Below are 27,969 nucleotides of genomic sequence, written 5' to 3'. Positions count from 1 at the left end.
TCCATAGAAGTTCGAACGGAATTACTATGTGATATGGAATTTGATTCGAGTTTTGAATTATGGAGCCTTGAAGGTTGAATTGTGTTAGGCTCTTGGTGGAAGTTTTGCCTGACGGATGGGTTGTGATATGATATTAGCGGTTGGTGGAATAACTTTAAGGAAATAAGTTTTCAGTTAGTTCCGGAAATATTTTAAGTCAAGGTTTGACCAGGACTCTTGTTATTTTGGGTGGAAGGTATTGTAGCATACTTTAAGTGATGTACTTTAGTGTTGATTACTTTGAGGAAATTGGATCATTATTGTGGTGGGACCACATTCGGATCCGGATATCGCTTGGTGTGCTACAAGATGTTGGACGGGTGTCCTATGATATATATAAAGGATTGTTCAGGAAAGATCTTGTGAATTGTGTTAGCTACCTTGGGGGATTGATTATTGCTTGAATCGAATATACGTAATGGATTCCTTGGGAGGAATTGGGCGAACTTTGCCACCGTGGTGACCTTTAATTGGAAATGTATAGGAAGTTGTTGGTATGAATGAAATCCGGTCACCACTTATCTAAAGGTAAGACGACTTGAACAGGAAGTAGGAGTTGAGTTGGAATAAATTGATTGGGCTTATGTTCTATCAAGGGTTCAATGGATATTTAAGTACTAATTGTTGAGCTACTATGATTGAGTTATGTTATTGGATTAATTCTTGATGAGAAGATTTAGAAAGTTTTTGGTACAATTTTGGTTAGCACAGGAAAGTCATAGGAATTCTTGTTGTAGCTGAAATTTTATAAGTTAAGCGTCGCTCGAGGAGTGGATTCGTGGTTATCTTATCCTCTTTTCGGTAAGGACCGTCGTCCTTTATCAGCATTGGCCTTAAGTTAAATAAGGAGAGTTGACTATATTCTAGTCCTTGCAAGTTCAACGTTGTTTGACATGACTGATTTTTGGTGATTCTTGTAACATCAGATAATGAACTTCTTTGATATCTCATTTTCTTGTCTTGAGAATTAGATTTTCGTTTCTGTGGTACGCAAAGTGTTATTTGTTTAATTAATTGACTTTGAGCTTTTCCATTTGGCCTATTATTCGACTTTCTCTCCAGGTTGTTTTGAGCAAAAGAGTTTTTGCAAATTTTTGCTTAGTAGTGGATAAGACTTTTTGGTAATGCTTGAGGGTATATTTATACTTTAGAACTGTTGAGTCAACAAGGGATGCTGTGAATTTTGTGGGGATTGTTGCCTCTGACCAGATTCCAGCTTGAGGATTTTTCTTTTCAAATGTTGAATTTCTTTCCTGCTGGTCAGATTTTGGATCAGATTTGGAACAATTTCTAGTGTTGTTTGATGCATCATAGTCCATTAGAGGTATGTGTCCATTAGAGGATTTGACACATACAGAATTTAGAACTTTTCTATAATGTCATACCTGTAGTAGAATTGTTATGAGGTGATGTCGGACAGATGGTTGGAAATGTTCTACTTGGGACTGGTGGAGCAGTTATGAGAGAGAGTTTTTTTAATTATCTAAGGAAGTTATTTTATTTGAGTTTGATCAGAATTCCAATCAAGTATTTAATAATTACGGATAGTGGTGTTTTCGGTTGTGAGAATTACATTGGTATATGGATTAAGAATATCAATTGGGGCAACAGAGATCAACGAGAACGACATGGATTCAACCAGATTTTAGATCTATGACTATTAAAGAAGTGTAGCTTCGGCTAAGAACAACTTGAGTGTGATGCATCTTCTTCCAGATATGATTCGTTGAGCTGGAGTAGAGTTAGTAGTTATAATTCTTGCTTGCACTGGATTTTTGAGGATGTGGTACATGACATGGTAGTTAAGCGAGTACTAACTTGTAAGAATTATTAGCAGTTTTGATCAGAGGCATTTGTAAATAGTAAATTTCTTGTGACACATTTGATTTAGAAAAGTTTTTCCACATTATCGTATTTATAAAAGTTTTTGAGTGAGGTGTTATATGTGTGGCCAGTAAGGTAGCTATCAAATGAGTTTTTTTAGTCGGCTCGGAACGTCATCTCAAGGCTGGACTAATGATTTTAGTCAGATATCAGAGTAGCGCAGTGGAAGTGTAGTGGCCCCATAATCTACTTGATTAAGAACTTATAGGTTCGTTTGAGGTCGACCTTTGTATGTTTGACAACTATGGGACCTTTACGTGAACGACATTTGATTAGGAACTTAAGCACAAACAAGGAAGTGCTGTCTTGTGGTAGCTAAGGAAGTGATGTCTTTTGGAATTGTTGATTAGCAGTGACCATCTTGTGGCATGGTTATCACAATGTTGTTGGTAAATGGGTTGGATTTTCACTAAGCGACTTTTGTGAGAAGGTTATGAATGCTATAATTTTAACAGGGTGATTTGTGACGTTAATACCATGTGTTATCTGAGCTAACCATTGAAATGAATTTTCTTTTACACCGGAATTCATGTACTTGCGAGTTTATGGTGCTACATGGTTTAACAATACAAGTGAATCGATTTTGGACGTTGATAATTTTGGATTATAGGCATGTCTTCATTGCTTTTGTAGTGGGGATCATAAGAGTTTCTGTGGTTGTTGATTTGAGGTTGCGAAAAGGAAAGCTTAATCTAAGTTAGAGTGGGTAAATTTTGAGATTGTGGTATTTTGAATCAATTGGTGTGTTCTTTCTTTCTAACCAGCATGAAATTTCGAGGGCGAAATTTTTATATGGAGGGGAGAATGTAACATCCCGTATCTTGATTCACCGGTTTACTAATCATTAGGACGGTAAACGACATTTACTATCACTTTTATTGTCGTTTCAGTACTTTTAGGTGGCCCTAAAAGTTGACTTTTTATTCGGGTCAAAATTTGAGAAAATGTTCTTCATGAAAGTTGTAGAGGACGTTAAACCGAGCGCGTGCATATGTAGTACGTAAAAATCGGAGCTCGTATGCAAAAGTTATAAGCGAAATAGTAAAGTTACTGTTCATTGGTAGTTAGTATATATTTGAAATTTTTTTACTATGGCCGGTAACTCTTTTCTCTCTCCCCCTTTCCCCCCCGTTTTCTTCTTCCTCTCCCCGAGCTGTCGCTCTCTCTTTCTCTCCTCTGCAACTCCGGTTGCTTTCTCTTTCCGGCCACCAAAAAGCGTGAAACCGGTGGCTACGGACTCGTCTCGACTTCCTCTTGGCGCTGGCGGTGGTGGCTCACGGCGGCTTGGCCAGAAAACGACGCATCAAGCCTTAGAAGTTTACTGTAGCAGTTTGAGTCAACGCCGATTTCTTCCTATTCCGGCCACCTCCGACGACGAACCATAATCATTTGGAAGCGGCTTGCGATGTAGATGATGCTCCCCAAATATTTTGCAACGATTTGCAGTGTAGAGGAAGAATCGACGATTGGAAGATTACGGTCACTATTCACAGTTTGAGTTCAAGCTTCTCCTTAATTGTTGAGGTACTTCCGCTCATTTTCTAACTTAGTTACAGTTGAAAGAATTATTGGGTCCGTTGAGTAGGTGCTGCTGCCAAAGTTTGGTGGCCATCGGAGCTGGTGGCGGTGGCGGCGGCGCCGCCACTGTGGGCGGCGGTAGCGGCGGCTAGGGTAGCTTTTTAATTTCAATTTCTAGCTAGTTGAATTCTATAATTATCATAGAGATTGTATGTGAAGTTTGGTAATTTTTGGAGGAGTTTGGAATTATTTGTGAATTTCCGAAGTTTGAAGTTTTGTGATTGAATTGTGGGAAATCCGGTCGTCGGATTTCCTTCGTTTTCGTTGTGGGATATATAAATTGAGGAATTGGTGTTGTGGAAGAGATTTGAGTTGAATTTGAGAAGTAATGGAGATAGGGATTTTCGGGTTTCGTTTAGGTTCGTAATTATTTTATCGGATTGTCGTTTACGGAAATATAATTGTGTACAGGGCAATGCCGCGAGCTACGGTTAAATGAAGGAACTCGTTTGCGTGGTCGCCCAATAGTACTGTGAGTGGACTTTTGTTTTTAAGTAATTGATGCATGCATTATTTCTTAAAGTATGCTCTATTTATTCATCAATTTACATTTCGAGTATGAGATTATAAATTGATTTAGTATTATCTCATATAAATACTTTCATTATTGATTCGTTTCCGAAATTGCTTTTGATTTATAATCTTAATGGTGAATTAGCTTATTTCCGAGGTTATTTCCGGAATTATTCTCTAATTATATTTTATTTCGATTTGAGACTTCTAAAGGAGTTTCGAAATGGGATTTCGATGGAATTATTTCTTGTTTATATATTCGATCTTTGGTTTTGGCATTGGGAATGCCTTAGTAATGATTTCGGTTTGAGAATTGTGATTTTGTTTGATCTCGCTTTTCTGCTATTGATTTGGAGATACTTTTGGCGTGTGGGACACGTCGTTGGAAATTCTTTAACGAGAGATGGGGGAAGCCTTATGTATTTTGGATTTACTGGATTTTCGGTTATGTTTCCCTGTGCCATACTGAGGGGTGATTTTATCATGCTAGCATTGATTTTCCGCCTTTGTGGCGCGGTGATGGGATCACCGTAGCCCTTCCGCCTTTGTGGCGCAGGTTACTGTCTCTGTGACAGTAATTCTGTAGCCCAGTATCCTATCGCTACACTTAGTGGCGTAAGGGTATATTACGGGAGTTATGGGAGTTCTTTAGCCTGGGAGGCTATCACCCAACCAAGCCTGAGTGGCTTATTCGTATGGCTATCATCTTCCCCTACTTATACTATTTTTGACTAGCGGGGACTAGTCTGAGTTTTCTTAACCAGCGGGGCTGGACTTATATTTTCGAGTTTTGAAATTTCAATCTTTTACTCTATTGTTGTGACTAGCGGGGCTAGTCGGTTTTCTGGAGTTCAACGTTTTTCAGATTATTTTCTTAAGTGTTTTATAAAGGTTGCATGCATCCGGATTTTACATATATATCGAAAAATGTGGGAAAGTATGAAATACATTTGGTTTTAATTTGTTTATTTTTGTCCACTCACGCTAACGTGTTTTTCAATACTTTTCCCCTGGGCCCTTCGGTTTCAAATGCCCAGTTTGCAGGCGAAATTAGTTGAGGTCGGGCGTACATGGAGTCGAGGCATAGCCAACAGCATTGCTTCCGCGTACTCATTCTATTTCTGTTTTCTTTGTTACTTAGTGGATTAGTATTGCTCTGATAACCTATGGGATTAATATTGTTTTTGGGTTGAGACTGATATTTGTGAAATTGGAGTTGTGATTTGGGGAGCAGATGGCTCCAGAAGATTAAGGATGGATGATTTAGAAGTGTAAATGTTTTCCTACAGGTTTTGGGTAGCCTACTTTTATGGGAAGTTCCGCCAAATTTTTGGTAGAATCTCTTCTAAAGTGGGCCCCGCAGGGCCACTTCGGATTTCAGGGTGAAATCTGGGGCGGGTCCTGTCATGCGTCCTCATCGTTAATTCGTTATTCAATTCACAAAATCATTAGTGTTAACTTCATCAAATCTTTATAATACCTTTATAAACACCAAAAGTAAAAAAATTTAAAATACGAAAAAAAAAATCAATCTTTTTTTCATAGCTCATAGTAGCACTTACTAATTTTTTAATATGGATTGGAATAAATGAACATTGAAACTGAATGGAAAAAATAAAAAAATGGAAGTAAATCAAATTATGATTTTATTAGGAAACTTTAATGTATTTTAGGACTTTTTTTAATTGATATAAATTAAATGAGAAATTTTCGTTAAACAAAATTTCTTTTTTAATTTGATATGTCATATGATGGAGGATATTCCTGGAAAGAGAAATGGGTTGGATAAGTAAATCTAATAATTGAAATTAAAATGTAGGGTGTAATAAGCAAGTAGGGTGAACAAAGAAAATTATAGGGTGGCAATAGCCTCACCATAAAGATAATCAGTTGTATAGTAGAAACGAGGCACATTAGTGTAGAACCTCATCCATCTGTTGGAATAACAACGAAAGTGTAAAATAAAAAAATAAAAATTGGGTAGGGAGATATGATGCATGAATGACACACAATATTGGAGATGTACAGTCCAGAGACATGTACAGAGCTCCTAGAGAGAGATATGGAGGAGACTCTCAAAATACTTGATGACCTTAAATCTTCCTAACTCTCATAATCTATGAAGTCACTAACTCTCACCATTATTCTCATCATAATTCTCACCATTATTTTCACCATAACTCTCAACATAATTCTAAATTAATGTTATTTCCAATATCCTCCCTTAATTTAGAATTACTCTAACTTCAAGTTCTTCATCATGATTCTTGCCTTCATAGCTTCATGGTCACCTTCAATGAATCCATTCTTTCTTCTTTTCTTCAACTTGCTTCATTTTTCTAAATTAATGTTATTTCCAACATCCTCCCTTAATTTAGAATTACTCTAACTTCAAGTTCTTCATCATGATTCTTGCCTTCATAGCTTCATGGTCACCTTCAATGACTCAATCCATTCTTTCTTCTTTTCTTCAACTTGCTTCATTGTCTCTTTGACATGCATCCACGTCATTCTTGTACTTGTCTTCACACAACAAGAAAATTTCCAAAATCTTATTCGCACGATACCAGCACCTTGATCTGCTTGGCATTAGTGACACTTTTCTAGTCAGTGGCATATCTAGTAGGTGGCTGTAGCCCAACTCAAAATGCTTCAAAGATTTCATGTATTATAAGTCCTAAACTCATCCGTGGTTTAGTTGGCAAAGTGACAGGTTCATTTCCCTCAAGACCACGGTTCGACTCCTCTTAAAGGCATGCATAATGGCAAATTGGCAATTCATGCCTGTTTTTTTTGTTTCGTCATTTTCTTCTCCCCAATTTTGTTCTTTTGTTCCTTTTTGTTGTTGTTGCTATTTTCCCATTTTTTTCACCCTTTTTCTCTTCTTCTAATTTAGTCTCAAAATTCTTGGAAGCATTATTGATAGGAAAAAAAAAAAAATTATGAGCAACCCATAAATTAGCCCACCCCAAATGTACATCCTGGATCCGCCACTGTTTCTAGTCACTTCGGATCATTCTCAGTTAGTTTCCTGCAACAATAAAGAAAAAGTAAAAACTGGAAATAACTGACCAAGATATGATTCACTGCGCTTAGAACTCTCTTCCAAATGAACCAGCAGCATGCACCTGTTGACTCGAGTACTGATACAAATACATGCAGAAGCAAACAATTCATACTGTAATTTAATATCAGGGTACGGGTTCAGTTCAGGTGGCCAGCTATGGAGGTTTTGGAATATTGTTCAGAAGAAAGATCCGAAAACACATTTCCGAGGATTGAACTCAATTACCCAAGTACATCGATCCTCTTTGGCATTTTGCTTAATTATATGTAAGTCCAAAACATACTGACAGTGATATGCAGGTTAGGGCTGCATGCATGTATGAACCCAATAACTCGATCATCGCCTTCTCAGACTTGGGTAGTACAGCCCTCCTCTTGACTACTTAAGCTTTGAGGGGTTTGATGAATAGAATACATCCATTTTCTGATGGACTATTCAGAAATTATTGGTGTTTCCTTTTTGCTGTTCTCGATCCTTGTTTTGTTAAAAAATGCCACAAACAAAATCGTATTAGATAATTCTTGCATGCGAATGGAAGTTGAGAGAAAATTGAACTCTCATGTATATAATATAGATATATGTAAAACTACGTACATAAATTAGATAAAAGTGTGTTTTTATGGCCTTTTTTACGTTACTGTACCAGCTGTCTTGTGGGTTTTAGTTTTACCAAACTCATTTACCCCTAATTTGCTTCTCATGACAATGTCGAGTATCGGATAAATAGGAGAGACTATTGAAATATGTTTGGTGATGCCGGTCGATCCTTGGACCCAGTAGTCTTCACAAATAAAGCAAATTCCACCAGGCCAAGAAGGGACCAGCGACTATTGAAATATGTTGCATAGTGGAATTTGACCACGTTAATACTGTACATGTTGGAAATAGTGTATCGTTAGAAAGAATAACTATCTTGCATGGATAGAGCTTTTACTAGTCACGTCCACTCTAACGCTGAGACATTTTGAAAAAACATGATATACCTGTCTGCCATTTTCGTAGCTAAATTGAAAAAATAACGGCCTATTCGACATGATGTGTATATATGCTGACAAGTTTTAGTAGAAAAAATGGAGAAGATAATAAAGATAAGATAAACTTAGGCGACAAGTTGAAAAAATTAAAAATATTCTTCTTTAGTTCTGAATTTTAAATTTATTTTCTTTGAATCTATTTGATTCTTCATTTGTGGTTCCTCCAAAAGAAGACGAATAATTTACCTCACTTCTCCCTTTGGCTTTATAGATTCGCCAACTGGCTCTAACCCACCAGGTCCTCCTCGTCCCCATTTTCACCTGATATATAGCATCCCTACTCATTTCTCTTGTCACCTACAAAAATCCCCTGTACACTAGTAGTCTACCAACCCATCCCTTCTCTTCTATTCCATATTTCATAGCTAGCTACTTGAAAACTCATCAGTATATTAGTTTCTACCATTTTTTTATTTCATGGCTTCAAGCTCTCTCAAAAAACATGACTCTAACAGCTGCTGGACACCAAAGCAGAACAAGTTGTTTGAGAGGGCTCTGGCCCTTTACGACAAGGATACCCCAGAACGGTGGCAAAATGTGGCCAAGGCTGTTGGCGGGAATAAAACAGCTGAGGAAGTGAAGAGACACTATGATATCCTACTTGAGGATCTCCGGCAAATTGAGTCCGGCCGGGTTCCTCTTCCCAACTACAAGTCCCTCGTAATCACCACTACAAATGTCGATGAGGAAGAAAGGTAATTGTTACTCTATCCTTGAGCATGCAATTGCTATTCTGAAACACTAGTAACTGGGTATATCAAGAGGTCTCTTTATTTAGGGAATTGCACAGAACTTGTTTGATCTAAATCCTCACACCTTAATATGTACCCTCTATGAAAGTTGCTGCTACTCTACATCAAGTTTTTAAAGACCATCAATTACTTTCGTTCAAATGCAATGCATCTCAGTACAATATTTCCTTAATGCCAATAAACTTATAAGTCATTACTTTGCAGGCTTCTGAAGTATCTTAAGCTGCAGTAGTAAACTTCAAGTCAGTGCACCTTTTGATGGTAATTAGGTGGAAAATTACCTATCAGCAGAGAAAAGAAAATCTGCGTCTTTCCCATCAGAAAAGAGAAGAAAAGTGCGTCTTTTATCTCTCTCAGTCCCTCCCTATTTACTGTAATTCATGATATGGTCGTAAGTTTCTACTTGTTCCCCTTCCAATAATATATATCATCCACTGTATTCCGGAGAAAACACTCATGTTCATGTTAGTTTATACTCTTCTATTTGAATACGTATTGGAAAATCGAGTCCACCATCTTCGATTTCAAACTTCATACTCATTTACTGGATGGTTCTTTCCATATCTTAAAATACCGAATTAACATCATCAATAGATTTTATTGAATCTGAAAATACTTGGATGGATATAGTAAGCTAGCCTAAAGGAGGGCAAGTAGGCTTAGGTTATAGTCAATTTTTAGTTTATTAGCAAATTGTGTAGGAAAGTATTGGAGAGTACCTTATAGCATCTTTAGCAATATATTTCAATCAAATTTTAGCTAAAGTAACTAAAAAGTTATTTTTGCTACTCACTTGTAAAATACTTTGAATCAGTTCACTATATTTTAACTACTTTAGAATTTATATCATTTTTCAAATGATACAAACAATTTCTTTGCATTTAAAAATTAAACAAAACAAGCAAAGAATACTCCATTGTGTAATCTGGATTTATGGTTTTGCATGTGTGAGCGGTGTCTTTCTGGTATGTCACCACAATTGTAAAGCAAATGGAGTAACCAATGATGCACTCTTTGCTAGTTAGTGCTTATTAGAATACATAGGTCATGTAGAGACTCATGTTATTATTTTGGAATGTTCGGAGGCGTATTGTGATGTAGGGTTTAGGTACAATGCCGCCCCCTTGAATTATGCGATTTCATTAATGGTCATGACTTGAGAGCAGCTGTACTGGCTCTTGAATTAAAAAAAAAAAAAACAAATAATTAAGAATGAATCTTTTAAATTAACAAAATTTAAGAATAGACAGTCGTATCTTGCTCTCTATACTTGGGAGCCATATTGCTAAAAACTAAAATGGAAAGCCACCTAGAGCATTTTAGCAATGCTAGCTATTTTTGAATTAAATTTTAGCCTAAGTAGCTAAAAAGTTATTTTGGCTAGTCACTTTTAAAATATGAAAGCATCAATTCTCCTTATTTTAGTTAGTGTTGAATTATATTATTTTTTGAATGAAGAAACCATAATCTAAATATATTTTTTAAGTTGTATTTTTTATTTTAGGTTTGGGATGTCATCCTTTTTTACGAAAGGATTGATGGGATTCTTGTGTTCTTTTTTTGAGTGGGGAAGATCGACATAAAACAAGTAGCCTCTTAGGTAGTTTATTGATTTCGGAATTATTTAGTTTCTTGTTTTTGCGCTTAATCTAAAAAGGTGAGTGTGCTAGGGGTATGCTAAGTAGTATGCTCCTGTGAGGGGTGTGCTAGGGTTGTGTGCTCTATGTAATGGCTTCTACTGACGGCCCTCTGGGCAAGTCATTATTGTACTGCTTGCTGAAATGCTGAATGAGATTGACCTTTCACCTCAAATTAAAAAAAAAAAAAACTTAAAAAGAATGTTCTAAATTTACAAAAATAGTAATTTAAATAAAAAAAACGAAGACAGTAAACAGTAGAACGCGCCGCACGCGCTTGGCCAGTTTCGATTCAGACGTATGCCTGGTCCGACGGCACGCCCTCTTGGCGGCGTCGTCGGACGGGCGATAGTGGACCGAGTGTCCGGTGATAGATGGTTGTCCAGTCGGAGGGAAGACTTCACGGTGGCTTCTTCTTTTAGATCGCGCAGAGGTTGCGGTGGGGGTGAGCAGCGTGGGCTGTTGTCGGCAAGAGCGAAGGGTGGATGGCGGAAGGTGTGGCCGCCTGGTGGCGACGAGCTGGTGGCGGCGACAGCGGGTTCCGAAGGAGTCAGATCTGATCGAAATTATCCGATCCGGATTGGGTTGTTTGGAGCCTCTTGCGTCTGCAACCATCTACCTGATTGGATCGGGTCTGTCTCCAGCGGCTATGCTGACCGGCATGATGGGGAGGGCGGCGGGGTGGAGCATATTTCCAAGATTGCTCGATGCGATGGGTGTGCCGCACATGGCCAGACGGCAGGATCTCTGTGCGCGATCGGGAGGAGGGGTGACGTTGGCAGCCTTCTTTCTGGGCTTGGGCTCGGTGACTGTTGGGCCTGGGCCTTGGTTTGGTCTCTGGTCCAAAATTTTGTTTCTTTTATGCTTTATTACTTTATTATGTCTTATTGCAGTTTAGTAATACGTGGCTTGATGCCGGCAATAAGTCCCTACCACTCTTTGGTAGGGCGACGTGGGCTTGGTCCCGGTATGCACACTCTGTGTGCCTTGTCTGGCCTAGCGAGGCGGCGAGCTGTTTGTTTGGTCAAATGGACGCAACCTTCTAATGGCAGGATGAAATTGAGTGCCGTCGGATTTATTTCCGTGCGGCAACATAGTGGGAAAGCTGTGCTATTTGTAATGATGCTTCTTCGTTATAGAGTTATCTTTCCGGTATGTCACCGCTATGTCAAAGCAAATGGAGTTGCCATTCGTGCACTCTTTGCTAATTGGTGCTTGTTAGAATACATAGACTTTGTGGAGAATCTTGGTATTATTTCAGGATATTCTCTTTATGCTTCTTGTAATCTGGGGTTCAAGCTCTACGTCCCCCCCATGTATTCTGCAATTTCGTTAATCAAGGCTTGAGGGCAGCCGCACCAGCCCCATTTCAAAAAAAAAAAAAAAAATTTACAAAAATAATAGAGAGCCTCGTCTTACTCTCTATATTTAGAAGCGAGATATCTAAAAATTAAAATAGAGAGTCACTTAGGAATCTGGTACAGTTAAAATGGATAAAATGCTAACATGCTTTCCAAAATAGGTAATAAGCCAAGATAGAGAGTCTGCTAAAGATACTCTTAGGAGATTGATGGAATTGCTAAAAGCTAAACATACTCTCTTAAATAGCTAAAGATAGAGTCTACTAAAAATGCGTTGATCCCCAAAACTCAGAGTTTAAATTGATATTCTTAATTATTTTTTTGAAAGTAATTCCTAAAGCATTCAACAAACACAACATAATTAGAAGTTTAGAACACCAACAAAAATTGTTTGTTGACAGAGTGACACCCTCAAAATTGAGATAAACAATTGTGGACTTTAAACTCTTAAATGCCGAATAAAAAAAAATCATTGTTAAAAGTGAACAATTACATGAGGATTTTAATAGCACTGGTCTAATCGGCTATTATTCACGAGACTCTATATAAGGTTCTTGAGTTGTTCAGTCTCCTCCTTATTGTTTGTTTTCACGTTTCAATTGCTTCCTCTCATCTCGGCTACTTTTTTTTTTGTTTTTTTGAAAGGGGTTTGAAATCCAGCCTAAATGGGAGACTCAACCCCACGCCTGAATATTATTAATAGCAGGAGAAAAATTGTACAACGAGGGAGACATTTAACCTTCACCTCGAGTAGTACTACAAGAATCCTTTTAGAATGCATCCTGAATAATAACAGGAGCATCCTCTAACCAATACTCGTCTAAGTAAGAAAAACTAGCGAGATGTGTCAATCTATGTGCAACACCATTCACTTCAAGATATATAAACTGTACCTTAGCGGAAGGAATAACACTCAAGTAAGACTTGCAATCCTCCACAATACAGCCCACTGCAAAAAGATCTTCTGTATCTCCGTTAAGAGCAGTGATAACCATAGTACAATTAGTTTCAATATCAATGTTGATCATACCTTGGTGAATAGGAAGCATAGTACATCTCGGCTACTTATTGCTTGAGACTCATGCTTGTATGCCCCTAAAATCTAGGTGACCTTGTGGGGTATGCATAATCACATTAATAAGCTAAAAGTGTGCATGACTTGCTAATTTACTACAGACATGAAATAAGTAATTATCAGTTCTGCGTCAATGATAAGGTACTAGTTTCAATGGAGTCTGCATGAGAAATCTGGGCGGAGAATGTATGAGTCAGTGACAGGTAAACATGAGGTTTCTTCGGCAACGATTTTTCCCAAGCTGAAATGAAGCTCATAGGTTTTTCTGTGGAAAGAAAAACTCAAACTAAAGCTGCATAGTAATCACCGGAAGGGTAAGAGATATGCACAATAAATCAAATAATTTAGTGTGAGATATTGATGACATTCAATTAGGTGTTGAAACTCTTTGCATGGATATATAAGACCTAATAAATCACTGTATGATTGAGGTATTTGTAAAACTCATTAGAACTAGATATCAGCAATATTTCTTAAGCTGCTATATGTGAGATGTTTTGAGTCCAAATAGTAACACATATAAATACATAAAACCTGTAATAGAAAATTGGTTTTATGATAATGATCTATTTTGAATTTGAAATTCAAATTGTATGGTTATTTGGATCAATCCAATCAGACAAAACTATGGCAGTTACATGACAGTTCCTTGATAGAAGGAATTGCCTCATTTGCCTTGTCTATATAAGGAGATTGAACAGCCTACATTGATCCCTTTAAGAACACTACACACACTCAAATAATTATCCCATCTAAGAATTGAGATAAAGAGTGGATCTTAGAGAAGCATCAATGGACAGTGGCACTCCATCGTGTTAGTATCCATGCTCTTATAAATCTTGCTTTAAATTTGCACTTATTTTACTGCAGATTGTCCTTATCATTTATGATTCATGTTACTGTTTAATAACAATCTTGTATTTAACATAGTCATTATCTTACATATGAGATTATCGTGTTATAGGATTGCAAGGATTTACGCATCCTAACTTAGGATTAGAATACTATATCAATCCTCTATTTGTAATATTCATGTAAATCTACAGACATTAGGATAGATATACTGTTGTAGTCCTAAACTAGGATGCAACTACTACAGCACTCCTAATATGTCAATTATAGTATATGAGTTTTTATGTGCTTATTCTGAGATATTTCATTGCAGTCATTTTGTGTAACCTCTAACCATTGGTTTCAGAGCTTACTATGCTCAAATAAAGATTGTTAAAGTATTTGTTTTAGTCTAATTCTCATGATCATCTTTACATATTACTGCACAACAGTTTCTTGAACTAGAATCCTTGCTGCAATTTAAATTTGTTTAACTTATGCATAAGTGGTGCCCTTGGATATTCAAGTTATGATTTTCAAATTGCACTGCAAAGTTAATAAGATCATCATGCTTTATCTGCGATACTTATCTACAAGATAATACATGACAATAATCTTGAAGATCTGCAGAATAGAATATTTTCAGAAATTACTGCATATATGATAACAACACATTATGCTGCCAAAGTAGCCATGTATTCAAGATTATATGCAAATTGAAGTGTTTTCTGGATCATCTTATTCATACATATATATCATACCATCAGAGTGGTTGTTGTATAAATGAATAAACTGACTCAATTATCAACAGAAAACATAGACTCACTTATACTTAAAATTAATTTGATACTAGTTTCCAAAGAAATTAGTTTCCAAACAATTGGTTATTTGAGTTTACATATATACTTCAATAACATTCATGTGACATTAGAGATCAGTGTATCACAAATGATACCAATTCTTGAAAATGTTATAGCTTATTGATCAGTATATATTTTTCCATCAAGATGCTATTTGGATTAACATCAGCTGGGACCTATATTTCTGGTGTATTAATTTCTTCACTATAACAATATGATTGATTTAAATTCATTGTATCATAGCCATGCATTTTCGCATGAGTATCAATCAAATTGAAATCCTCAATGACTTGAACTTTAAGAAGTGGAAGAGTGACATAGAGCTGAACCTGGGAATCCTGGACTTTGATCATGTTCTGAGGGAGGAACCACCTGCAGACTTACCTGCGAATGCAAACAAAGAAACAAGGGACAAGTTCCAACAATGGCACAGGAACAACAGGATGGCCATGATCTGTATGAAGAAAAGCATGACAGATGCTGTGAAAGGGGGAATACCAGACTCATAATATGCAAGAGTGTACTTTAACTCAATTGCAGAGAAATACAAAGTATCAGACAAGGCTGAAACAGGAAATCTGATGAACAAACTGATCATAATGAAATTCAATGGTCAAGGAAACATAAGAGAGTATATAATGCATGTCATTGACATTGCTGGAAAACTTAAGGGTCTGAATGTGACCATTGAAGACTCTTTTCTGGTGCACTTGCTGTTGAACTCACTGTCAGAATAATACAGCCACCTCAAAAGCCTCTACAACACACAGAAGGAAAAATGGAGTTTAAATGAACTTATCTCTATTTGTGTGCAGGATGAGGATGAAGTGAATAAGAGAGGCAAAGCAGTGAGTATCAATCTCATGTCAAAGCCAAAGTTTAAGAAAAGATTTGGAAATAAAAGGTTCAAGGGAAGCACTTCTAAAGACCCTATGAAAACTGATCTGAATAAGGGTAAGTCTCTCAAGCTCTCAGGTCCTAAGAAATGTTTCTTTTGTAAGAAGTTAGGCCATTTCAAGAAGGATTGTGAGGGATTCAAGAATTGGTTGAACAAGAAAGGTACATTTCTGTCAAAAACTATTTTTCTTGTAGAGTCTAAAGTTTTTAATTTTGACAACTCATGGTGGTTTGATACTGGCTCACCTATACATATTGTCAATTCACTACAGGGATTATCAAGGATAACAATCCCAAGAAGGAATGAGACAAGAGTTTGCGCAGCAAATGGCCAAAGGGTAGCAGTTCAAGCAATAGGAGTTGTTGAATTATGTTTTAGGAATAAGTTTGTATTAGTACTGAACGATGTTTACTGTATTCCAGCAATAAAGAGAAACCTGATCTCAGGTTCTCAATTTGTATTAGGTGGTGACTATGGCTTTTCCAGTAATAATATAGATATGTATTTCTATTTTAAGAATGTTTGTTTTGGTGATGCTAAATTGATAGATGGTCATTGGTTAGTCGATTGTGTCAATAATGCAGTATCTCAACCTTTAGATGTTCTGTCAATAACAAATCATCAGGATCCAAAAGGAAGAGCAATCCTAGTTCTTCATCCTTTTTATGGCATAAGAGGTTGGGACACATTTCTAAGTCTGGGCTGCAAGAACTTGTTACGCAAAGTATTTTACCTTAATTAGATTTTGGTGATTTTGAAACCTGTGTGAGTTGTTTGAAAGGCAAGATGACTAATGCTAGAAATTATTGTTCTAAAAGAGCTGAAAACTTGCTTGAACTGATTCATACAGATGTTTGTGGTCCTTTTCCAGTCCAAACCATTTGTGGAAATTGTTATTTCGTCACCTTCATAGATGACTATTCTAGATATTGCTTTGTTTATTTAATTTCTGAAAAGTCTCAAGTCTTAGATGTTTTTAAAGTGTTCAAAACTGAAGTTGAGAGACAAACTGAAAAACTTATCAAAATGGTAAGATCAGATAGAGGTGGTGAATACTATGGAAAGTATACTGAGAAAGGACAACACAAAGGTCCTTTTGCCATGTATTTGGAAGAATGTGGCATTAAAGCTCAATATACAACACCATACACACCTCAACATAATGGTGTTTCTGAAAGAAGAAATAGAACCTTAACGGATATGGTAAGGAGCATGTTTGCAAAATCAAGGCTTCCAAAGTATTTATGGGGGGAAGCCTTAAAGACGGCCAACTACATATGCAATAGAACACCAAGTAAAGTTGTTAAAGGAACTCCTTTTGAGCTTTGATGTGGATACAAGCCAAAACAAGCACATCAGAATATGGAAGAATGGTTCGTCTATCAGGATTGCAGTGATGTATTAGTCCTAAATCAGGACTGCAACAATGCATCAATCCCAGATCAAGATTGCAGTGTTACACTAGTCCTAAACAATGGGACACAACTTGCAGAAGTAGTGGCATCTGAAAATGAAAACGTAGTAGCAGAGGCAGTAAATGAAAATCAAGTTCAGCAATCTGAAAGTGTTGAAAACTCAGAAGTTGATATTGCTGGTGCATCAGAAATAGTGAGAAGATCTACCAGAACCAGAAAACCAGCAATTTCTAATGACTACAAGTTGTACTTAACTAAAGCTGAACTTGATTTGGGGGAAGAAGATCCTGTGTCACTAAAGGAAACTATGCAATCAAAGCATAGTGAGCAATGGAAGATGGCAATGCAGGATGAGCTATAACATATTCCCACATCCCATGACTTGATCAACTCACCCAATTAAACCTTCTCAATCATTCACCACAAACACTACGTACTCTACCATTTCACCAATGGCCACCGTCGCTGGTCACTTCGACGTCTAACACGAGTTTCTCTTCTTTCGCATTTACAAAGACGGTACCATTCATTGACCCACCCATCTCGGCCGACATATTCCTACCCAAATCCGCCGATCCGACCCGAAAGCTCTCGCTCCTCCTCTACCTCCACGGCAGCGACTTCTGCTTCGAGTCGCCCTGCTCACTACGGTAAATTCATATCTCCAGCTTCACTACGATTCTTTTCTCTGAAAGCAATAGAGGACACGAGAGAGAGAGAGAGAGAGACTGAAGAAAAATGTTGTCATAGTAAGGGTAATATCGGAAAGACGTATGAAGAGTACATATAAAAATATTAAAATTGATAGTTGGAGTGCAAATTATAATTTAGGGTGTGCAAATTTCACACACCTTTATCAATATGTAATAGTGAATTGATTTGTGGAGGTGTAGCCGATCAGCTAAAGTTTTTTTTTTATAGAACATTGGATGTAATCCATCAAACCATACTAAAACAAAGGACTGTCAAATAATGTAAGCGGTTCATATTGAAATAATTGTTTCAAATATTGCAATATTTAAGATCACTTGAAATCAACTTTTGCCAAAATATTGGATAACTGCAACTATTTCATATGTAATGTTTACAACATCCACATGAGGCATAATCAACATATTCCCCTGCTTTTGGCCTTGCATAATGTCCTCTTCTGAAATTCAGATGTTTACATGTTTCAAAGTTAGATATTTAGATATAAAAATGTTAGGCTGATTACTGTTTAGTACCCTGTGGTTTGAGTCCAACATCGATTCAGTCCCTCAACTTTCAATTTCATCAAAAACACCCCTGCATTACCAAATCTCATCTAATAGGTCATTCCGTCAATAATTCGTCAATTGGAGCCGTTAAGTCGCTGACGAGGCATGCCATGTCAGATCATGTGGGCCTCACCTATCAGGCAAAATGTCAAAATTGCCCCTGCCTCTCTCCCAGCTCCCACACCCACACCCACACCCACACCCACACCCACACACACACACACACACACTCTCTCTCTCTCTCTCTAAATGCCCAAAATAACGGCCTTCTTCTCAAATCAAAACCAAATCTTCAGACCAAATTTAGGTTGGGTTTTTCTGATTTGATTCAATTGAATCGGAATGGTGGTGAAGATGATGAAGTGGCGGCCGTGGCTGCCACTGAATACGAGGAAGTACGAGGTGAGGTTGGTGGTGCGACTGGAGGGATGAGATCTGGTGAGGCAGGAGGAGGAGGACAAGGGCCGCGCCGGGGAGAGTAAGTTGGCCGTTGAGATTAGGTGGAAGGGGACCAATAGGGGGAAAGTGGGGCCCTTGAGCTCATGGTGAGATGCAGAAGTGGGCGGCGTTGCTGATGTGTCTGGGGAGGAACATGTCGTTCGGGTACTCTCGGTCGGTGTAGGCAGTCTGAAGCAGGGGTCTCACGGCTCTCTGGAATAGAGGGACTTGGTTCAGCTCCGCATGAAACCGGAGATTTTGCCTCTTCTTCGCAGAGGACGACGACGAGGAGGAGATGGTGGTCTGAAATTCATCAGTGTCCTCCACCTCTTCCTCCTCTGATGAAGATGACGCCGCCGCCGCCGTCGTCGCCGACATGGCCTCCTCCTCCGGTGAATTCGAAGCCGTCCCCCACGAGTAGGCACTCATGATCAGAGAGAGAGAGAGAGAGAGATATTGTTTTATCCTTGGGAGATCGCCTTCACTGTGTTTGATGCAAGTCTCGGTTTCTGTTCTTCTTCTATTAATTCAATTTGATTCTAGGTGGTCAATTCTGGTGAAAATTTTTAGTCTTTTTTTGTCTATGTTGGAGTTTAATGTTATTGGTGAACTGGGTTTGATTGGGTGAGACTGGAGGTGGAGGCGTAGAAAACGTCTGGAGTCTTGGGATAGTCGGAGGTTGGAGACGGAGGCGCGGTCATTGCAGAAGAGGTGGTGGTTCTCTCTCTGTGGCTTGGGCCTGGGTAGGGAAAGCCGAGTTCTTTTGGAGTTGGGAGAGAGGCAGGGGTAATTTTGACATTTTGCCTGATAGGTGGGGCCCACATGATCTAACATGGCATGCCTCGTCAACGACTTAACGGCTCCAATTGACGGATTATTGACGGAAGGACCTATTAGATGAGATTTGGTAATGCAGGAGTGTTTTTGATGAAATTGAAAGTCGAGGGACTGAATCGATGTTGGACACAAACCACAAGGTACTAAACAGTAATTAGCCCAAAAATGTTTCCTAAAAAACTAATGTTAGATTATAAAAAGAATGCTGTCCACTTTGAGAGAAGATGCGGAACTGTACCTCATCACATTTAATTACCACCTGTCCACCTTGGTGTTGATCCGGTGGCCTCCTTTCCACTCATGTTGGATGCATTATTTCTGACAATAGAATTGCAAACGATCATTGAAATTAATCAAATTAAAGAATCGTGTATGTCATTGCATATTCTATACTTCAAGCGAAAAAATAAAATAAAATAAAATAAAATAAGGAAGTGGCTCAACATAGATGGAAATAACCCGAGTAATGGATGGTAATAAATATATGTTTCAAACTATGCTTAATCATCATATGCATTCACACACCTCATATAAGATGCAGTTGAATTTTCAGCTGGCTCGTCCCTCAGAGTGAGACAAGATAATGGTGTTGAAAGGAACTCCAGAGGATCAGATTCACTGTAACTGCTTGAATATTCCACCGGCCATCTAATTGAAACTACATCGTCCCTATAGCAATTGATAAAGAATGGATGATATAAACCAGATCCATAAAATAATTGCACTAAGCGTCTAAGCAAAACAAAGACAAGCATGTGCACGCATATATGAGTTCATATATAGTTCATACGTACCCCTCAAGACTTCTTTGTTTGCAGCGATTAACCTTGTCCACTGTGTAACTCCCGAAAATGATGTCAAGACGGTTTGTGAGATTTGGAACATCAGAATGTGGCACAATATCCCAAACTTGTATAATCTGTACATGTTGTGAATTCTCTTGGAGAATGTCCACATTCCAAATCAAATTCAGGTTCTCATCGACTTGATACTTCTCTAATAGCTGACAAGAAGTCCTACCATAGAGTTCCGCCTCATGAGATTGGCGCCAACCACTTGAAAGCTTTGTCAGTAAGGAAACCACTTCCCGACGAATCTTGGGGTCTTTAATTTTTGCGATGGAGTTGTAAAATTCGTTGGCAAAGTAAACCTGTACAAATGCATATATACTAATCAAGGGTAACAATAACACCAAGGAATATAAAGAAGCAAAGAATTAAAAAAAAAAATGAAAGAAAGGAAGGAAGGAAGAATATGAATTCTAGAGAGGGGTTCTAGTTTGACCTCGAAATTTGGTATTTGGAACTCTAACTTTTTTCAATTATTAATAAACTTTGTGAAGTCATAAGAAAAGACAAATAAGGACAAAGAGATAAAAATGAAAAGAAAAAAAAATCTCCCCAAATATAACATTCAATTAATTAATTTTTTTTTTCCGGAATTTCCGTATATTGCCTACATAGTTTTATAATTTAGTTAAAATAATTAAATAAAAATAATAATTATCATTTAATACAAAATTAAATTCAAAACAATCTGATTTGAAATTTCCTTAAACTAAATAAATTGAATATTATGATATAGTTATTACTCGATCTTCCAATCAAAAACCCTTAAAATCATTCTTTTAGCAAATTCAAAGGGATTCCAGCAACATCAAGATTGAGAACCAACCCTCTGATTAATTTTGGTGGAGCAGAGACCTACTCATAAGAGAGCAATATCATGTGATTTTGATTCTTTTTTCTTTTCGTGATTGAAGATACATATAAAAAGTAGAGTAATAAATTGTTGTATATCATTTTCAAGAGTGTTTTGGTAAAGGTAAGGAGATCTACTTAGCTTTTCAAGTATTCTAAAAAATAAATTAGAGGTGTACCAAGTATAGGAGGTCCAGATAGCAAATTTGGAGATCCAACTAAAACCACCCTTCTAGAGAATACATGTTAAATAAAAGTATAGATTTGTACTATTGTAAGGCTTGAAAATTAATGATGAACTGTGTGTACCTTCCATTTTGCATTTCTGAACAGCAGAGAATCAGAATTGAATAAAACTTGAACTTGGTCAAGATCCAGAAGGGCAGATGCAATAGCCTGAGACAAGTTGTTGTCCTCATCAGCGTTGTAAAAACAATTGCGATTCTTGGCATCAATGATTAGATTCTTCCAAATAGAGTTACTCTTAGACAAGGTCAGTCCATTCCCCAATATCCAAAGACAGTGCCTACACATGCAGCAACAACCAATTATACAGACAAGTATATATATGCACTATTACATGGATTGATCTGATTCATCTAGCTGCATGCAGGGGCGGATCCACTTGAAGGGCTGGCCCAACCCAAAATTCAGTCAAAAATTAATATAGTATATGTGTTCAACTTCCGCTAGACCTACGTTGGCTCAGTTGGCTGAGTGCTGGGGTTACTTTGCTGTTCCCACTTTCCACTTCCGGCCTTGGTTCGAGTCCCGCTGCCCCCTCTGTTCCTGTTTCTTTGGTTTATTGCTCTTTCCCTTTTTTTTTTTCTTACAAACTTACAATTGTTTGATTTTCTATTAGTATTTCTTAATAGTTTCTTTTTTAACTTAACGGCAAATCTTGTTTTTTTTTCTTTACCCATTTTCTTCTCCCCTTTTTATTTAGTTATAACATTTTTTATTAGTATTTCTTTAGAATATCTTGTAAAATTTAGTCTTAAAACATGTCTTAAAACATTATCGATGAAAAAAAAAAAAATTCTTATAAATAAGTGTTAAATTAGCCCACCCCAAATTTGTATCCTAGATCCGCCACTAGCTGCATGAATCATCCATCAACAATCTAGCTATAGTAATGCAACTGTAGAGTGTAGACTTAGTACCTTGCACGTGTTAGTACAACATTTGCTCTTTGATGATTTGAGAGGAAACCAATTGATCCATTCCCATTACATCTAACAGTGGAGATGATTATCACATCCACTTCACCACCTTGGAATCCATCAACAGACCGCACACTTAGAGTGAAGCCAGTTCCAGCTAAATGATCCGTACTGTATTCTCTGACTTTCTCTTCAATTGCATTGACTTGGGCTTTGTAAGGTGATATTACCCCAATACTAACCTTCTTCTTTGTTCGAGTGAATTCTGTGGTGCGAAACCAAAATTAAGGAAACTAAGGAAACTGAAAAATCGTATATCTAACAAAAAAGAACCCAAAAAGATAACCAGACACATCTTAAAACAGCTGACCTTCGTATAGGCTAAGAACTATCTGATAGACAACAGCAACCTCAACCATATTTTTCAAACTGTGTCCACGATCAAATTCTTCTTTTCCATCGGCTATATTTATGAAGGAGTAGGATCCAAACATTTTTCCCTCAAGGAAGCATTTCTCATAGCTCCTTTCATTGACATTTGGACCATCTGATATCTGATTATTGTAAAACTCCTTTTTCGGAAATAAGCTGATTGATGGATGCATTCGATACTGGACATTGAGAAGGTGTTTCTCATGTCCCAATAGGACTAGTCTTTCGAACAAGCTTCTTCCGAAACCAGCATTCTCAGCAATCTAATTGACAAGTCAATATGTGTCTATTTATTCAGATGCTAAGACTATATACATAAAAAGAATCTGCAAATTTGAAAAAGTAAATAGCAGGAAGGACAAATGGAAACCTTGCTTTTAACCATAGCAGGAAGTTGCCTCTCATCTCCTATGAGAATAGCATGTCGAAGGCCAGGTAGTTGTAAAGGGATTGCTGATTCACATTCTTTAAGCTGAGCAGCTTCATCAATGACTAAAAGTTCCAGTGGTTTCATTCCTTCCGGGTACAATTTTGCAGAGCTTGATGCAGTACAAAATATTAAGCAAGCATTTTCCAAACACAAGTTCCGTATTGTCTGACCATCATTAGAAGTTGGAACAGAAAATGCACGAAGTGACTTCAGTATATGAACGCAATTGTTCAGGACCAATTGGAACCCTTCACTAGCAATGCCAACCCCCTGACACAGTAAAGATTTAATTGACTCGAGAAAATTAATAGCTCTAATCATGTCCTTCACCTCCTTTAATGAAATGCAAGAAGTTGGCAAGTGAGTATACAAATTTACCATACACAGCTTCAGATTCTCACCAATGTAATTCTGTTTCTCCTTCACAAACTCCTCAAACGTCAAAACATCAGTTTCATCATCACTTGATGAGTTTGTGTTATCAGTATCTTCACCGTCATTATCGCATCTTTCCTTTCCCTTTTTCAAATACTGTGAATACTGTTTCTCCTTCACAAACTCCTCAAGTGTCAAAAAACCATTGTGATCATCACTTGATGAGCTCCTATTATCACTGTCTTTACCATCATCATTGTATTTTTCCCTTCTCTTTTTCAAATACAGTGAGTACTGTCTCTCCTTCACAAACTGCTCAAATGTTAGATTATCGTTTTCACCATCACTTGCTGAGCTCCTATCACCAGAATCTTCATGTTCATAATTGTGTCTTTTCCTTATTGATTTCAAATACAATGAGTATTGTTTGTTTGGATCCTCAAGCAATTCTATCATTGACTCTAGCCAATGTTTCCAACCAGACAAACATGTGGACAGAATTGTAGCACGATGATCAAGGAATATCTCAAGAAGGTCATCATAATTATCAATCTTCAATCTCATCCTATTCCCAAATAGAATTATATCTCCAAGTCCATAATTGCCATAATCCAATGACTGGTTAACCAATCTCAGGAGCCGTGTTGTCACTTCTACGATGGCGATATTGGTGGGAGTGCATGTCAGTGTTCTGCACTTTAACTGAAATAGAGCAAATAGTGACAGACCAATTGTCTTTGTTTTTCCAGTCCCTGGAGGACCCCATATTAGCTTGACCGTATTCTGGTGATGGCACTTACTCAAACTGATACAGTCCAAAACTGCAGCCTTTTGGGAATCATTTAGATCAGAACACATTGTGGGCCATCTAGTAAAAAGCTCAGGGCAGCCCTTATCATTGGAAAAACAAATCTTGCAAGAATTCTGACCCTGAGAAACAAACACAAAGTAGTATTAACATTGAGAATACAACATTCATGCGCTGATCTGAAACATGAAGTTAGGTAATTAAGGTTCATGATGTTAAAGTAAAGATAAAAGTTCAGAAGAATACATGTGATGGATTTGGTGGTTGAACTTGCAGAACCTTCTTAAACAGATTTGTGTTTGAGCCTAATTCTGAGTTCAGAGCTTTCCATACACGTACGTTTGTTGTCATGTTCATGAGGTAAACAGCAAAAAGTGTATCACTCTTGCTCTTAATCTTTTTGTTTCCTGACTCTCCTTTATTGATAGACTTTGATGCGAGTATCGGAAGCTTATCAGAACTTCCATGTTGTGATCCAATAACATAAGCAATAAGATAAGAATTTCTGGATCTATTCAAATCATCAATGGATTTTGGTCTCACATTGGTCAAGGCAATGATATCACCAACAACTGGCTCGTATGCTCCTACGTAATCTTCTGCACATGTAATTTGGTAAAACAAGTCTTTGGGAGGTTTATGATCCTTGGAAGTTTCAACTGTTAGAATTTCACAAGTTGGTGCCCGCGACAGGGACATCATGCTTGAGCGTAATTCATCATGTGTTTCCTCAAGAAGTGAAGGAACAAATGCTTTCATGTAACTCGTTACCGTCGAGAACGTCTCAGGAATCGTAGTTACCTGCAAGTCACTCATAAACATTATCTAATGTCAAATGCAGATAAGCACGTAGTTATTGTTAACACTTGTCTTTTGTTTTTTGGTGGATCAACAATAGCTTGGTAAGTTGTTATAAAAGAAAATGTGCACAAACCAAACGTATAAAGATACAAATTAACAATCATCGAAAGACATAAGCTAAATAAGGATTCCCCTATCACTGTAAAATCTGCAATCTAGCTACCACAGGCTGGGATATTGGCGGATTGAGTAGAATCAAAATTTACTAATGCAACATAATGGTTAGGTGGTGAGAAACACTTGAGAATTTCAAGAGTCGAGTTGAAGATTTCAAATTTTCAATGTACCTTCCTCTTTCTTTTTTCAATGAAAGACACAAACATTTAAGTACAAGATACTCCATTAATTGATAACAAGGATATGCAATAAACATCTTAAACATGCCAATAAGAATATTAAGATTGAGAAAACACTTCACAAATCACAACACATCTAAACTTATACATTACATAAACTAAAAGCATATGTTCATCAAGCAAGAAATTTAACCGTATCCCACAAGCATATCTTTTGGTCATTTACCGAAAACCTATGAAGGAAATCCAATAGAAGGAAACGAAACGAAAATGAGAACTGACAAAATTGGGGCTAGCTGTACTAATCACATAAGAGGCAAAGAGGCAAACCTGGTTTTTGTAATGATCTTTATTGAGAACATCTGTAATAGACCAAGAGAAGACCAAATCAATCAAGCTCCTACCTCCAATTTCTTTTTTTGGCTTACCACTCTCCTTGTCCATTATTCTAAACAATTCCTATGTATGTACTACTCTTTCTTCCTTCTGCGTGCTATCACTTTGTTCTAGCTAGTTCAGCTCGATCCATCTACCTAGATTGCTCTTTTTATCTTTGATTATTGCTTAGCCTTGAAGGAGAGGATCGTTTTGTTTACAGTGAAAGATAAAGAGCAAAAGAGAATCAGCTTCCCCACAAGCTGGCATTTTACTTAGCCTTGAAGAGCTACTTTGCTATTGGCAACGTACATGTACCCTTTTCCAAGGACCAAGACCAAAACAGCAAAAGGATCTAAGGGAAATGTCAGGCTCACATTCATTTTGAGTGTGGATCAGCCACACGCGGATACGTGTAGCAATTTCTCCCTTTCTTAATATCAAAACTAGGGCTGGGATCGGGCCCGAGCCCAAACTGAAATTTTTCGGGCCGGGCTCAAATTGTGGGTTTCAAGTTCTGGGACCGAGTTAGGACCGGCCCGTTTTTTTCGGGCCGGGTTTTTGGGCCCAAATCTGTACAAATGCTCAACCTCAATATCAGAGGGGGACGCCATACTTTATGCTCTGGTTTTTCAGTCACTTTTTCTCAGACTTTCAGATCAACATATTTCGTACAAATCTTAAAGTTTTACTTCTCACGAATTAAACAAAATGCAGAGAAGAAAATAGAAGATTAACACAAGATATTGAACAAATTGCAGTCGAAATCAAAACATACAAGTCTACAAGGCTACTGATCAAAATCCAAAATCCCTAAAAAAATCAAAATCCCATGTCCACTAATTAACCACTAAATCAGTAAACCCTCTTTACATAGATGAAGAAAATATCCTAAATTGCTTGAAGACATGAACCCCCTAATTCTCTTGGCCTTCTCCCCAACATGGCATGGATCTGGAAACTAAACTTTCCGATCTGCAAGTCTGCAACTTTGTTGACATCAACACATGAACCGAAATTTGAGGTACGGGGAAATAGAAATAGGAGAAGAGTGTGACGAAAATCATAGCTAGAAGAAGAAAAAGAAGGTATGAACATAGAATAGGAGAGGAGATGGAAGAAGAAGAAGAGAGAGAGAGAAGAAAAGATGAGAAGAGAGTGTGACAAAATCATAGCTAGAAGAAGAAAAAGAAGGTATGAACAGAATAAGAGAGGAGAGGAGAGAAGAGGAGAAGAAAAAGGAAGAAGACGAAAGGAGAAGGGTGTGTGCGGCAGTGAAAAGAGGAAGAGAGAGTAGGGTTTAGTAGCTTAAGTATTAAATATTGATAGAGAAAGTTAGAAAACGGGCCTTCGGGCTTTTTTTTTTTTTTTGATTTCTTCGGCCAGGGCCCGGACCGTATTATATTTATTTCGGGCCGGGCCTTGCAAAACAGATAAAATAAATTCTAAAGCCCGGACCGTTCGGGCCTGTCCCGGGTAGGGTTTCGGGTTTCCGGGTTAAAATCCCAGCCCTAATCAAAACAACGACTAAAACTGATTTGACTTCTTTTCCATCTTTTCTTTCGCCCCTCGTTTTTTCTCTTTCTTCCTCTATCAGTGAGGCCGAAGGATGTAGATACGTACTTATGTAGTGTCTTCCTGGCTTCCTTTATACATAACAAGAGGAAATAATGGCAGTCCATAATACTAGTTACCGCTTCGATTTCCAGTCCATGTTGTAAATCGAGATCATAAAAAATGCATCAAAGGAAAAAGGAGCTAATTAATCTAAGAAATTTATTGAAAGTGAAAGAAAGAGAGACCAATTAACAATATCCTATATAGTTATTTGGAAAGACCAACAGTCGATGACTTCTTTTCCTACACAAGTTTTTGTTATTGCATCCGGAGTTACTAGTTTTTTTTTTTATTGTTCAATCACACGGTGTCCTCAAAGGCTTCCTAGGCCCAGAGACTAATCCGTGCTCGGGAGATCTTGTCAGAACGCTTCCTCCCCCCTGACCACCAAGAATATATTGGGATTTAACTCCAATAAGCGTCGGCGGGATTCG

General features: G+C 37.6%; 2 protein-coding genes and 1 long non-coding RNA gene across 3 annotated transcripts; 2 read left to right on the top strand and 1 right to left on the bottom strand.

Annotated features, from left to right (window-relative positions):
- The first annotated feature begins 3,040 nt into the window (after positions 1 to 3,040).
- Positions 3,041 to 5,290, top strand: LOC133741414 (uncharacterized). Its single transcript, XR_009861904.1, has 3 exons — positions 3,041 to 3,447; positions 3,913 to 3,973; positions 5,052 to 5,290. It is a non-coding gene; the product is annotated as an uncharacterized LOC133741414 (long non-coding RNA).
- Positions 5,291 to 8,401: 3,111 nt separating this feature from the next.
- On the top strand, positions 8,402 to 9,318 carry LOC133740067 (protein RADIALIS-like 3). Its single transcript, XM_062167915.1, has 2 exons — positions 8,402 to 8,810; positions 9,072 to 9,318. The coding sequence occupies exons 1-2, from the start codon at positions 8,533 to 8,535 to the stop codon at positions 9,097 to 9,099; spliced, it is 306 nt and encodes a 101-aa protein (XP_062023899.1). The 5' UTR covers positions 8,402 to 8,532; the 3' UTR covers positions 9,100 to 9,318.
- An 8,523-nt stretch (positions 9,319 to 17,841) lies between these two features.
- Positions 17,842 to 26,261, bottom strand: LOC133740004 (uncharacterized). The gene is made up of 10 exons (XM_062167833.1): positions 25,874 to 26,261; positions 24,633 to 25,187; positions 23,144 to 24,508; positions 22,712 to 23,036; positions 22,342 to 22,606; positions 21,488 to 21,704; positions 20,273 to 20,628; positions 20,004 to 20,147; positions 19,717 to 19,796; positions 17,842 to 18,094 (listed from the first exon to the last, which is right to left on the bottom strand). The coding sequence occupies exons 1-9, from the start codon at positions 25,985 to 25,987 to the stop codon at positions 19,727 to 19,729; spliced, it is 3,411 nt and encodes a 1,136-aa protein (XP_062023817.1). The 5' UTR covers positions 25,988 to 26,261; the 3' UTR covers positions 17,842 to 18,094; positions 19,717 to 19,726.
- Between the last annotated feature and the right edge of the window lie 1,708 nt (positions 26,262 to 27,969).

Source organism: Rosa rugosa, chromosome 3, assembly GCF_958449725.1.
Source record: "Rosa rugosa chromosome 3, drRosRugo1.1, whole genome shotgun sequence".
Classification (NCBI taxonomy): domain Eukaryota; kingdom Viridiplantae; phylum Streptophyta; class Magnoliopsida; order Rosales; family Rosaceae; genus Rosa; species Rosa rugosa.
The sequence above is the reverse complement of the archived record's forward strand: the minus strand, read 5'-3'. Positions and strand labels throughout refer to the sequence as shown.